At 37.5% G+C, this 14960-nt stretch overlaps 1 protein-coding gene across 2 annotated transcripts in view; it reads right to left on the reverse strand.

Annotated features, from left to right (window-relative positions):
* The window catches only part of WASHC4 (WASH complex subunit 4), a 58040-nt gene that overhangs the window by 28293 nt on the left and 14787 nt on the right, over positions 1-14960 (reverse strand). For both annotated transcript variants that reach the window (XM_045553052.1, XM_045553053.1), the window contains exons 11-15: positions 11192-11315; positions 10955-11082; positions 10003-10163; positions 3256-3382; positions 414-539 (exon numbers count right to left, since the gene is read on the reverse strand). In XM_045553052.1, the coding sequence (XP_045409008.1) occupies positions 414-539; positions 3256-3382; positions 10003-10163; positions 10955-11082; positions 11192-11315 (666 nt within the window). The remainder of the gene's footprint in view (positions 1-413; positions 540-3255; positions 3383-10002; positions 10164-10954; positions 11083-11191; positions 11316-14960) is intronic.

The following is a 14960-nucleotide window of genomic DNA, read 5'->3' on the forward strand; positions in this document are numbered from 1 at the left end:
GGGCACGGTGGCTCACGCCTGTAATCCTAGCACTCTGGGAGGCTGAAGGAGGTGGATTGTTTGAGCTCAGGAGTTCGAGACCAGCCTGAGCAAGAGCGAGATCCCGTCTCTACTAAAAATAGAAAGAAATTATATGGACAACTAAAAATATATATATAAAAATTAGCCGGGCATGGTGGCACATGCCTGTAGTCCCAGCTACTTGGGAGGCTGAGGCAGGAGGATCGCTTGAGCCCAGGAGTTTGAGGTTGCTGTGAGCTAGGCTGATGCCACAGCACTCTAGCCTGGGCAACAGAGTAAGACTCTGTCTCAAAAAAAAAAAAAAAAAGATGTCAAATCTTACAAGACCATCATAATTTAAGCCAAGATCATTTCGCAATTATGATGGCAAGGTAAAATAATCTAAAACTTACCTTGAGAAGTTCAACAAGCCTGCACAATGCCTTAACTGAGGTCTTGGTCATTGGCTTTTGCATGGACATATAGAGATTCATTGTTGTCTTAATAATGGTACTAATACTATATGCATATAAAAAGCCCTTTAAAAGAAAATAAAACATTGATTATAATCAGAAGGAAAGATTTCATTTCTTCAAGATTTCATTCTTTATGTAACAGCAGTTATTCCTCAACTGGCCAATAACTAATTGTTTTTAAAGTTCATTTTAAAGCCGGCTGTTAAGATTCTGAAATATTCTTCCTCACAGAGACAATGGTATATACATAGTGGTTAAGTTTCAAAGCAGCCCTTAAAAGTTGATTTACCCTGTCACATACCAGAAGTTTAATACTATTGAAATTATAGTGTATAATCACAGTTAAAGAATCTTTCCATTTAAAAAAAATAAAACTTTTGGAGAAACAATTTGAATGTCACAAAGGTATCTATTCATCCATATCTTACCCACCAGGGAATAAAGACTGCTGCCACTCAGGGCAAGGGCTGAGGACTCTAAGGAGCTAGGAATTGAAAAATGAGAAGAGATCTGCTCTCTGCCCAATACAGATACGCAAAGGAATTTCTGAGTTCCCAGCTGATGCTCTCTTTCCTTTTCACGTAGACCAATCCCCACAATCCATCTGCTACCTTGTCCTTGCCTACTCTGGTGCAAATCAGGCTTTCTCTCCTGCCAGCCCAATGAGAACAGATCCTCCTCCCCCTTCAATTCATGAAGGAAACACAGGTCTTGTGAGGTTTTAAAACACCCCCAAAAAGACACAATTACAGTTTAGCAATGAACCTAAACTACACTATTGTGGACACACTGAAGGAGATGGGACAGAAGCTATATGCCAGTGTTCCTCAACCTTTTTCTCCTGCTGAACCCTATGTGAGAAAGTCCTATCAGTAACAGTGGCTCACTAAAGGAGATACTCAACATGGGGTAGGAGGTAGGAGATGGAAGTTTCTCTGAACCACACACACGAGTTTCTCTGTGGTGAGGAGACATGCTAAATTAAGAGAAGAAATGAAAGCGAGGGTAGCATCCTAAAAAAGATGACAATAAGAATAATGCTTAGGGTACACAAGCAGAAAGTGCCACAAGTCTTAACTTGTCAGCTACAGGACTGTTACAACAGAGGCTGCCCTAGTGCAGCTCTGGGAAAAGTTAAAAAGCAGAAACGAGGAACAGCAAATATCTAACTCTAAGGCAGACAGAAAGTGGGATAGTGGGATTCTCTTTTTTAGAGGGAGCTTAAAGCAGCAGTCCCAACTGGTTTCATGGAAAGCAATTTTTCCAGGGACAAGAGTGGGGTTTCAGGATGATTCAAGCACATTACATTTATTGCACACTTTACTTCTATTATTATTACGTTGTAATATATAATGAAATGATTATACAAACCTCTCTGCTAATGATAATCTGTATTTGCAGCAGCTTCCCATGCTTAGCATCACCACCTCAGCTCCACCTCAGATCATCTGGCATTAGATTCTCATAAGGAGCGTGCAAAGTTTACAGTAGGGTTCACAATCCTATGAGAATCTAATGCTGCAGCTGATCTGACAGGAGGCAGAGCTTATGCAATGATGCCAATGATGGGGAGCGGCTGGAAATACAGATGAAGCTTCACTGGCTGGCCCGCCACTCACCTCCTGCTGTGCAACCCAGTTCCTAACAGGCCATGAACCCATACTGGTCCTCGGCCCAGGAATTGGGGACCGCAGGCTTAAAGTACAGAACTCCTGGGCCTGTATCACCCCATTCCCAGATGACTATTAATTTGGGAAAAATATACATGAAAAATATATTTTAAAATCTAAACTAGGGGGAGGGGAAAGTCTCTGGTCTGTATCTGTTAATGACAGAATAAATAATTTTTGGACCAACCTTCCCACTGAGAACAACGAGAAAATCTGGGCAAAACAAAGATTATCAGATTGGGGAAAAATATATGCACACATTAAATATTAAGAGACACATTAAATATAAACACACATTAAATATAAGAAGCCAGAAAAGCTGCAAGTAAAAGGACCAAAAAAGATACATCATGCAGATACTAAAAGAAAACTGTTACAGTTACGTTAACATAAGAAAAAGAGACCTATGACAAAAAGCATTACTGAAGATAAAGAGGGACATTTTTTAATGATAAAAGGTTCAATCCTCTAGGAAGATATAACAATTCTAAATGTTATGTATGTAGCCTCAAAACATATAAAACTGACAGAACCAAAAGGGGAGACAAACCCACAATAATAGGAGATCCTAACACAACTCTCTTAGTAACTGATAGAATTCAGACTTTACAAATGTGATCTACTTGTCATATACAAACAACTACAACCACAAATGCAAATTATACATTCTTTTCAAGTGCATGTGAACTGTTTATAAAAGCTGACCACAGGGTAGGGCATAAAGCAAATTTCAAAAAACTGAAATGATTTTATTATTGCTACAAATCAGTAACAAAAGTATAACTAGGAAATCCTCATATGTTTGGAAATTAAATATCTTTCCAAAAACTCACAGATCAAATAAGTTTTTTTAATATTTTGAACTAAATGATAAAAATACAACCTAGCAAAATTTATGAGATAAGGCTAAATGTTTTGAAAGAAATGTAGATCTTTGAATGGGTATATTAGAAAATCTAAATAAGTCACATAGATCCAAACATAACCAAATCAATTTGCTTTAAAAACAAAAACATATCGTAACTTTTGCCAGTTTTTTTCTCAATGTAACTTCTATACATCAGATCAACAATGAAATGACTCCCTCAAATATTGTATGATGTAACTACCTGTATAAAAACATTACATCTGTTGGTGAGGTCTTCAGCAAATTTATCCATTCTCTGCTCTTTAGATAAAATAGATTCCATTTTCATCATCCATGAGCTCACAAAGACGTAGTAAGACTGTACATCTCTAACAAAGCAAAATATTGGGGTTACTCAGAGCAGGAAAAAAAAAACTTCCATTTCTTCATACTGACTGGAGTAAAATATTTCCTTGCAGTGTCATTTCATATTTCTGGTTTTCAAAAGATAGCTCTCATATACACGTTTAATTTACTCATTCAACAAATATTTACTGAGTACCTAAAAAGGCCACACACTGCTTCTCAGGTACAGGTAGTGAGAACAAAACAGTGAAAGCAGCAGTAAACAAAGCAGACACAAATCCCTTCCCCCATGAAGCTTACATTCTAGAAAGGAAAAGTTGTACAGTAAAGAAATCAATAATTAAAATGTTAAAATCATTAAAAGATGTCAGATGATACATGCCATGGAAGAAAATAAAGCAGAGAAAAGGGTTAAGGACTGGGATGTAGGCTCATTGACAAAGTGATTTTGAGCCAGGACTTGAAGCAGATGAATCCATGCAAATATATAAGAACAGAATTCTAGGAAAGTGATGACAAATGCAAACACCCTAAGATAACTGGAAACGTGTCTGGCATGTTCAGGTAATAACAAAAAAGTCAGTATGACTGGAGCACAGTGAGCAGGGATAAGAACAAAAAGGAGAGCAGGGGGTGTGGGACTGGGGGAGTGGGAAAGGTGGGGAGAGAGAAAGGGACTTGCAGAAGGCCTTGTACAGAGATGCGAAGCCACTAGAGGGTCTGGGCAAAGTGACTTAATCTATCTTTGGCTTTAAGAGGATCTGATGAGTTGAAAATAAACTCTTGAGGGGGTAATGGTAAAAGCAGAAAAACCACCTAGGAAGCTACTGTAATAATGCAGGAGAAAAAGGATGACAACTTGAACCAAAACAGGAATACAAGTGGTCAGAATGTGAATATAAAAGCTAACAGTTATTGAATGCTTACCATATGCCAGCCACTGTTCTAAACACTTTAAACAAATTAACCCATTCAACCCTCACATTACCCTTTATGAAGTAGGTATCACAATCTAAACACAGAAAAGGAAACTGCCATGCAGAGAAGTTAAGCAGGTATCAAGATTCAAGTCCAAATCTAGGAAGCTTTCCTATCCTGGAAAGATTAAATCAATAAAAAGATGTAATTCTCTCTACTATTCAGAATGATTACAAACACTAAATCAGTCTATCAATGTATCTCAACTCAGACAATCTTACTCAAGATGGGAATGTTTAATACCTATGAGCTGTTTACACTATACGTTTTTCCCTATAAAAAAGTGTGCAAAAAATGTGCAATTCTCCTTTAAGGAATCTGACATTATCAATTCTTTTTAAAACCTTCTTCACCGAGGGTAAAGAAATGTTCCAATACTGTCAGTCAGAATCAGCTAGAGCACCAGTCCCCAACCTTTTTGGCACCGGGGACTGGTTTCACGGAAGACAATATTTCCACTGACAGGCAGGGGTGGGGGGATGGTTTCAGGATGATTCAAGCGCATTATATTTATTGTGCAGTCAAACCTCTCTGCTCATGATAATCTGTATTTGCAGCTGCTTCCCAGCACTAGCATCACCTCAGCTTCACCTCAGATCATTAGGCTTTAGAGTCTCATAAAGAGCGCACAACCTAGATCCCCTGGCATGAGCAGTTTACAGTAGGGTTCATGCTCCTATGAGAATCTAATGCTGCCCATGATCTAACAGGAGGCAGAGTTTATGCAGTTATGTGAGCAACAGGGAGCAGCTGTAAATACAGATGAAACTTCATTGGCTGGCCCACCACTCACCTACTGTGCAGCCCAATTTCTAACAGGCCATGGACAGGTAATGGTTCGTGTCCCACGGGTTGGGGACCAAAGAGCTACAGGACAGCTCTTCAGGGCAAGGGACTGAAGATAGCCACTTGATGAAGTATAGAATTCCACACTGAGGTTGGTTGGCTAGCCTTTTGCTGGACAATCTGTCAATCTCAAGAACTCAGTCTGAAAAGGGATAATGTTACAATCTCTAGTAAGTGTGACTTAGGGAGGTTGAAATCCTAGCACAAAATCTGAGAAAAATGGTTTCTGCAGAGCCATAATTCCATTAGACGAAAGACATCAGTATTTGTACTTGTGGCTTTCCTTCAAATGGTGCTGAAATATACTATCAAGTCAATGTGGATAATTTGATTCAAAAGTCTGAAACAGAGAGTAGGGTCCAGGAGCAATGCCTCTGCTTTTGAGATCAGGATTCAGCAGGGATACAATAACCAGGAAGGGACAGACCAGTCACGTACAAGGAGCAGAGAAAGACCTAGACTATACAATTCTCCCGGATAGCAACTATGTCAATAACGTTATGAAGTAGGCAATGATATACAAGAAAGGGCATCTGGCCAGCTTTAGATCATACTACGTAAGATAAATAAAGCACAGGGTGTTTTTCTATTCTATCTTAGCCTACCTTACTTCCACCCATCACTCTTTGATCATATCCAGATGCCAAATGATCTTTTACTTATTACTGAATTATTACTTATTACTGAATTCATCTTACATAAAAATTAAATTGCTTCAAGTTTAAAACAGCAAATTAATTGACAAACAGTATAAAAACGGCCAACGGTCCTATCAGATTATCAGCTTCATTTCAAAGGGAAACAGGAAAAGCACCAAGAAAAAAACAACTCTCCTGCCCCTCCAAAAAACTATGTCAACACCTGTATATCAATCTGGGACACTGAAACAAAAGTTCAGACTTCTATCCTCTAAAGGCAGTATTTTCCTGTGTCAAATGGTTGTGAATGAAAAGCGAAACTCAGCAACCCACAAACCTTGGACCCCAGGCAAGGAGGTGGCTGGGGTAGTGGCTATGTGGGGTCTGACGTATAGCGTTCCCTGTTCACTTACTATACTCTGGAGCCTGACTCTGGGATAGCTTTTAGTCAGCCCTTCCAGTTTCTCTAAAATGCTGGGACAAAACTCATGCTGGTCACATCTTCTCTCTCCTGAGTTTTACTTTAGTGGCGTCAGTTTTAGATTTCTTTGACAGAATTACAAGGAAAATGAAAAAGATAACTGTCTTCTTCAGCTCCATGGAGCTCTATAATAATTGTATAGGTATACCTTTGGAATCAAAAAACTTAGAAACAAAATTTTACCATGTGAGGAATCTTTGAAAGTCAATTTATTCAACCTTTCACCTAACAGGACTCACTTCCCACAGCATCTTAGACTGATGGTCACCTATATTCTGCCTACACAGCTCTAGTGAAGGAGGTGCATTACTTCAGAGCAGCCTACTCAATGCTACCTGCTGCAGAGGCTCTTGAATAGGATTGGCAACCAGTTTGAATCTCCTCTTTGACATATTTAGCTGTGTGACCTGGCAAAATTCATTTCTCTAAGGCTCATTTTCCTTATATAAAAATGAGATAAGAGTAGTAGTTAACAGCTAGGGCTCTAGAGTTGGACTGCCCAGCTCTGCCACCCATGAGTTGTTTAATCTCTCTGTACTTCAGTTTTCTCATCTATCAAATGGCAATAATGACAGTATCTACTTCACAGGATTTTCTGATAATTAAAGGAGATGATAACATGCGAAGTTTCTGGAATAGTTATTGGCTTAGAGTAAGCACTCTATAAGCATTAGCTGTTATCTTTATTATTTCCCATAATAAGATTATGTTACAAGGTTTACATGAGACAGTGTAGTATATTTAAAGCCTGTCTGCTATAGGGTTAAGAGCTCCATAACGTTGGCATTATTATTACTGTTATCTTCATCTTTTGGTTTTAGTTCATCCTTCTGGAGCCACAGAAATCAAATCTGTTTCCTCTTCAATCTGAACACCCCTCAGATATTTAAAGAAACCCACCATATCATTCCACAGACTTCTCTTAAAAGACCTAACTATATAGAGACTCATGAAGAGAAGACTTAAAACGAAAAGGCACAGTTCTCAGACCATCTAACACACTGATCAGCTGCATGTAGGGATGCTGCAGTTTGTGGACCTCTTAAAACATGGTATCACCAACACACCTATGATCTGACCAGTAACAATTCAATGGAACTACCAATTCCCATGGCTTAGATACAGGTTGAGTGTCCCTTATCTGAAATGCTTGGGATAAGAATTGTTTCAGATTTGGGGTTTTTTTTTAGATTTTGGAATATGTACATCGTATACTTAACAGCTCAGCATCCCTAATCTGAACCCCAAAACTCAGAATGCTCAAAAGAGCATTTCCTTTGGACATCATGTCAATACTCAAAAAGTTTCAGATTCTGAAGCATTTCAGATTTTCAGGTGCAGTTTATTAACACAGAATCTAAGTATATATTGGCATTTTCAGCAACTGCATCCCACTGTTAAAGAATATTAAGGGCCAGGCGCAGTGGCTCACACCTATAATCCTAGCACTCTGGGAGGCCGAGGCGGGAGGATTGCTCGAGGTCAGGAGTTCAAGACCAGCCTGAGCAAGAGCAAGACCCCGTTTCTACTGAAAAATAGAAAGAAATTATCTGGACAACTAAAAATATATAAAAAATATCAGCTGGCCATGGTGGCGCATGCCTGTAGTCCCAGCTACTCAGGAGGCTGAGGCAGAAGGAATACTTAAGCCCAGGAGTTTGAGGATGCTGTGAGCTAGGCTGACGCCACTGCACTCTAGCCTGGGCAAGAAGAGTGAGACACTGTCTCCAAAAAAAAAAAAAAAAACACACACACAAAAGAATACTAAGCTTCTAAGAACTAAAATACCCACATCTTTTTTTCACTTACTGCTATTAAACTTGATCCCTGTCTCTCCATTCTGTATTACTGAATTCATCTCTTTAACCACAAATCTTTGCCGTTACCTGTCCTCAATTCTTTTTTAGAATACACCATAAAGCTCTGAAATCTCTGCAATGAGCAGGCCTGTCTGAAATGTTTGTAGTTTTCCACTGACTTTAATCACAGGAATGGGGACACTAAACATGCTTTAGGGGCTCTCCTATATTCCAGACACACTACTCCTTCCTCCAGTGTGTAATAGTGGCCCGATTCCCCTTGATAGTCAGGATCAACAGAAAGTCGGTAAGTATCCCCATTGTGCCTTTAACCACATCACAGACAAAACCTGTGACTAGCACAGGGCCAGTGGCAGAGTCCTGTGCCACTTCACTCAAAATCTTCACCCAGGTTAACATGTGATTTTAACAATGTACTCAATTAAGAATGTGCAGTAAATTAATTGTTGAAGCTGGGCGATGGGAACATGGGGGCTCTTTATACTACTTTCTGTTTTGTGTATGTTTGAAAATTTACACAGTAGGAGAAAAATAAGAACGTAAACATCAGAAGAAACAGAGTTAAAAGTATTCTTTAGGGGAGCAAGACCGAGGTAAAGGGAGGAATTGCACAGGAGACAATTATTTTTCCCTTTATGCTTTAGTATTTTTTGATGTTTTAAATACACACAATTATCAGAGAAAATCACTAATCATCAGAGAAATGCAAATTAAGACCACAACATGATATCATCTTACACCAGTCAGAAGGACTATAAAAAAGTCCAACAATAACAGATGTCAAGGATGCAGAGAAAAAGCATACTTATAAACGCCGTTGGTGGCAGTATAAATTAGTACAACCTCTATGGAAAAAAGTATGGAGATTTCTCAAAGAACTAAAAATAGAACCATCATTTGATCCAGTAATCCTAAAAGAAAAGAAATCACTATATCAAAAAGACACCTGCACTCATATGTTTACCACAGCACTATTCACAATAGCAAAGATTTGGAACCAACCTAAGTGTCCATCAATGGATGAACAGTATATGTGTGTGTGTGTATATACACATAGACACACACATACACACACAATGGAATACTATTCAGCCATAAAAAAGAATGAAATCATGTCTTTTGTAGCCACATGGATGGAACTAGAGGCCATTATCTTAAGTGAAACAACTCAGACACAAAAAGTCAAATACCACATGTACTCACCGGTAAGTGGAAGCTAAATAATGTATACACATGAAGTGTAGAATAACAGACACTGGAGACTTGGGGGGGATGGTGAGAGGAAGGGAGGGGAGAGAGGGATGAGAATTTATTTAACTGGTACCATATATATTTTTCAGGTAATGGTTACACTAAAAGCCCAAACTTCACCACTTCACAATATATCTATGTAACAAAATTGCACTCTGCACCCTTAAATTTATGCAAATAAAAAAATACATGCATATATTACTGTCATAAAAATAAAGGGGGAAAAAAAAAAGCACATCAAGTTAAAGTCAACTCCACCAAAAATCATCATGGACACACAATGTTTCTAATGTCCTCGAATAACACCTTCTGCAACCGAATCATAGCCTTCACTTCACTTAGGCAAAAAATATTTAACGCAGATTATAAACAGTATGTGTCTGGGTACAGCCACAAAGTATAATCTGTCTACATCTTAAACTGACTTTAAGCCCAAAATATTTAAAAAACAACAAAAAAACAAATAGCTTCTAGAAAACAAATCTCCTGGAGACTGCCCGATCCTTCTTTGGTCATTACTAAGTACACTCAATCTTAAAGTCAAATACTTTCCATACATTTAGAGTCAGTGTAAGATTTGAAAATAGAAAATATCTAAATATTTTATTATGGTTAGTTATAAAACATACTTGGTAAGCGACTGAGCTTTCTGTTGTAAGAAAGTATCCCTGTGTATTTTAATGGCTTGAAGACTTTTTCTGTCTAGAAGTTTGGCAGCTGCTGGTATTTTCTGGATCAGAAAATTATCAGGAAACCAAATAATATTAGCAGTTAGAGTGATGGCTGGTACCTGAAAAAAACGAGGAAAAATTAAATGCAGGCTAAACAATAAGGTGTATAATAGTTCTATAATACACATGGAAGATAATTCCTTTAAAAAAAATAACCATAAGAAAAATACTCATTAATATATATGAGGAGACAAATACCTTACTGTGACAGAGTCTAAGGCATTTCTATATCTGGTGTTGAGCATGAAAATTTTATTCTGCCTAAATATTAAACAACATACACACACAGCACACACTCTCTCATCAATTTTTAGATGAATAAAAATATCCAACAAGCAAACAAAAACTTGAAACGTCATGTCCTTTACTTTCACTCTGTATTAGTGTAAAAAACAAAAAAAAAGAACACTAAAGATGGCTGGGTTCTTGTGTGCTCATATATCACTTGACACTACACACAAACTAAATTTTCAATTTTGAAATCAGGTGCCACATCACAGAAATAGCAAAGATGTAGAAAAAACTTATTTTATATTTTTCCTACTTCAGTAATGAAAATTAGTGGCAAAAAGAGGAGGAGAAAAAAACAGAAAGGATGATGAGGAAAAAAGTGGTATTAGCATTAATAGAAAGTTAATGTACGGGAAAAAATATGAACACCGCATACCAATATGATGTGGATAAGGAGCATTTTCATTTACTATGTTACTTATTTCTGGAATGCTTGCTTTTAAAAAATGAACACTACTGAATTATTATTTTTGTAAACAGGAATAAAATGCTTTTAAAATACGAGTTTTATCAAAACTCTTTTTAATCCACTCAAATTGAAAAAGTTCTAAGTTCTTACCTTCTTACAAATGTCCAATAAAGACTTATAAAATTTTTTATCAACAGTTCGAAAGATTTGAAAGTGCAATACAAAGAGTCCACAAATTCCAACATATTTGTCTCTCTGGTCAATTTCAGAAGGTTCTCCTTATAAAACAGTAACATGACAGAAAAGCAGAACAAATACACTTAAATTATGCTTTTAAGGAAATGAAAACCTTATAAACAAAAACCAAAAAAATGCAATTTACATTACCAAGTTTGGCTTCTACATTTGCAAAAATTGAGCGAATACTATGTGCATATTCCTCTGCAAAAGTGCTGTTTTTTGACACAGATACTCCTCCATTGAGAGAATCAAACTGTTGTTCTATACAAGCCTAGACAGGAAAACATTTAAATAGAAATTTAGATTCTCAATAATAAACTATTAAACATTTCTAATATAGTGTATGATAAACTTCTATATTAAACATTTTTTTTTTTTTTTGGAGACAGAGTCTCGCTCTGTTGCCCAGGCTAGAGTTCTGTGGCGTCAGCCTAGCTCACAGCAACCTCAAACTCCTGGGCTCAAGCAATCCTTCTGCCTCAGCCTCCCGAGTAGCTGGGACTACAGGCATGCGCCACCATGCCCGGTTAATTTTTTCCTATATATTTTTTTAGTTTTCCAGCTAATTTCTTTCTATTTTTAGTAGAGATGGGTCTCGCTCTTGCTCAGGCTGGTCTTGAACTCCTGACCTCGAGCTATCCTCCCGCCTCGGCCTCCCAGAGTGCTAGGATTACAGGAGTGAGCCACCACGCCCAGCCTATATTCAACATTTTAATTTTACTAAAACTGAAGCTCAGGTTCTTACCTTAGTCTATCCAATATCTAAATCCTTTTGAATGGAAAATGTGTATGTACCTATATATTTGAGTACCAGTTATGTGAAAGTAATAAAAGTGAACCCTAAATCTATAATCCTGTATGAAGAGATACACGCAATGGATGTTCATATATGTATAGAAATATATCTGATAAAGCTTTGGAAGCATGTTTTTATTTTACTTTGCAATTTTAATGTTTTCCATCTACGATTACCTTCCTAGCACTTTATTATAGCACGTCTGAAAATATCTCCTGGAAAAACAACCAAGAACAAAAAATTTTCTTCTGAATCTAATGAACTACCAGTTAAACGGATGTACAACTGACCCTTGAACAACACAGGGATTACGAATGCCAACCACCACTCAGTTGAAAATGTGTGTACAATCTGACTCCCCAAAAACTTAACTACTAATGGCCTAGTGTGTAGTGTTGACCAGAACTCTTACCAATAACAAAGTCGATTAACACATAGACTAGTATCTATATATATTTTATGCATTCATGACATACCTTTTTCTGAAGTTTTTTGATATTTCTAGGCTACACGATTCATCTGCAAGTTTTATCAAGTTGTTACAAATCTCCAAAAAAATTCCAATATAATTATTGGAAAAAATCTGCATATAAGTGAACCCACAGAGTTCAAACCCATGTTGTTCAAGGGTCAACTGTAAACAAGAGTTGGGATCAATCTGTTAAAACTGTGATCATGTAAAATACAAACCAAAGGTAATCATATGAAGCAGATTTTAAATGGAATATAATATAATTTCTAGTGAAAGCTACCCAAAGTAGTGCAGGTATAACAGAACTTTCTGTGATAATGGAAATATTCTACACATCTGTGCACTCTAATATGATGGCTAGCTATCAACTTACGTGTGGCTACTAAGCACCTGAAATGTGGCTATTGCGACTAAGAAAGAATTTTATTTTAATTAATTTAAATAGCCACATGGTTAGGAGCTACCATACTGGACTATGCAGACCCAAATTATATTCCCTAAGCCTAGATGAACAAAGACTTTTTAAAGGTAGCCTTACAAACCTAAATCTACAGGTTAACAACAAACACAATACAGGCATAACTCAGAGATACTGCAGGTTCAGTTCCAGACCACCACAATAAACTGAGTCACACAAATTTTTTAGTTTCCCAAGGCACATAAAAGCTATGTTAACACTATACTGTAGTCTATTTTAAGTGTGCAACAGCATTATGTCTTTAAAATGTACATTAATTAAAAAGTACTTTATTGCTAAAAAATGCTAACAATTTTTAGCTGAGCCTTCAGCAAGTCATGATCTTTTTGCTGATGGAGGGTCTTGTCTCCATATTGATGGCTGCAAACTGATCAGGGTGGTATGGTTGCTAAAGGCTGGGGTGGATGTGGCAATTTCTTAAAATAAGACCAAAAAAAGTTTGCCACATCAATTGACTCTTCTTTTCCCAAAACATTTCTTTGGTGGTATGCAATGCTCTTTGATAGCGTTTTACCCCAGTATAATTTCTTTCAAAATTGGAGTCAATCCTCTCAAACCCTATCACTGCTTTTCAAACACATTTCTCTTGTCATTTCAATAATGTTTACAGCATCTTCACCAGGAGTATACTACATCTCAAGAAACCACTCTTTGCTCATCCATAAGCAGCAACTCAAGAAACCACTTTCTCTGATGATTCATAAACAGCAACTCTTCATTTATTCAAGTTTTAACTGAGATTATAGAAATTCAATCACAACTTCAGGCTCCACTTCTAATTCTAGTTCTCTTGTTATTTCCACTACATCTGCAGTTAACTTCCTCCACTGTAAGCCCCTCAAAGTCATCCATAAGGGCTGGAATCAACTCCTTCCAAACTCCTATTAATGGAGATATCCTGACCTCTTCCCATGAATCACTAGTGTTCTTCGTGGCATCTAGAATGGTGAATCCTTCCAGAAGGTTTTCAATTTATTTTGCCCAGATCCATCAGAGGAATTATTTGTTATGGCAGCTATTACCTTATGAAATGTGTTTCTTAAATAAAACTTGAAAGTTGAAATGATTCCTCAACCCACAGGCTGCAGAGTGGATGTTGTGTTAGCAGGCATGGAAAAAACCATAATATCCTTTACATCTCCAGCAGAGCTCTTGGGTGACCAGGTGCATTGTCATAACAGTAATATTTTGAAAGGAATTTTTCTTGTGAGCAGGTCTCGATAGTGAGCTTAAAATATTCAGTAAACAATGCTGTGAATTCATGTGCTGTCTTCCATGCTTTGTTGTTCCATTTATAGAGCACAGGCAGAGTAGATTTAGCATAATTCTTAAGGGCCCTAGGATTTTCAGAACAGTAAATAAGCACTGGTTTCAACTTAAAATTCACCAGCTGCATTAACCCCTAACAAGAGAGTCAGCCTGTCCTTTGAAGCTTTGAAGCCAAGCATCGGCTTCTCCTCTCTAGCTCTGAAAGTCCTAGATGGCATCTTCTTCTGATAGAAGGCTGTTTTATCTACACTGGAAATCTCGTTTAGTGTAGACATCTTCATCAATGAGCTTAACTATTAATAGATCATCCTGGATAACTTGCGGCAGCTTCTACATCAGCACTTGCTGCTCTACCTTGCACTTTTATGTTATAAAGATAGCTTCTTTCCTTAAACCTCATGCATCAAATTGTGCTAGCTTCCAACTTTTCTACCTTTCTTCTGCAGTTTTCTCACCTCTCTCAGCCTTTAGAATTAAAGACAGGGCTTTGCTCTGCAATAGGCTTTGGCTTAAGTGAATGTTGTAGCTGGTTTGATCTCCTATCCGATTCTCTAAAACTTTCTCCCTATCAGCAATAAGGCTGTTTTGCTTCCTTATCATTTGTGTGTTCACTGGAGTAGTACTTTTAATTACCTCCCAAATTTTGCCTTCACATTCACGCCTTGACTAACTGTTTGGTACAAGAGTCCTAGCTTTCAGCCTATCTCAGTTTTCGACATACCTTCCTTGCTAAGTTTAATCAACTGTAACATCTTTTGATTTAAAGTGATCGATGTGCAATCCTTCCTTTCACTGGAACACTTAGAGGCCACTGTAGGGTCATTAATTGGTCTAATTTCAATATTGTTGTGTCTCAGGGAATAGGGAGGCCCGAGGAAAGAGAGAGATGGGTCAACAGACA

The sequence above is a fragment of the Lemur catta genome, chromosome 6 (genome assembly GCF_020740605.2).
Source record: "Lemur catta isolate mLemCat1 chromosome 6, mLemCat1.pri, whole genome shotgun sequence".
Classification (NCBI taxonomy): domain Eukaryota; kingdom Metazoa; phylum Chordata; class Mammalia; order Primates; family Lemuridae; genus Lemur; species Lemur catta.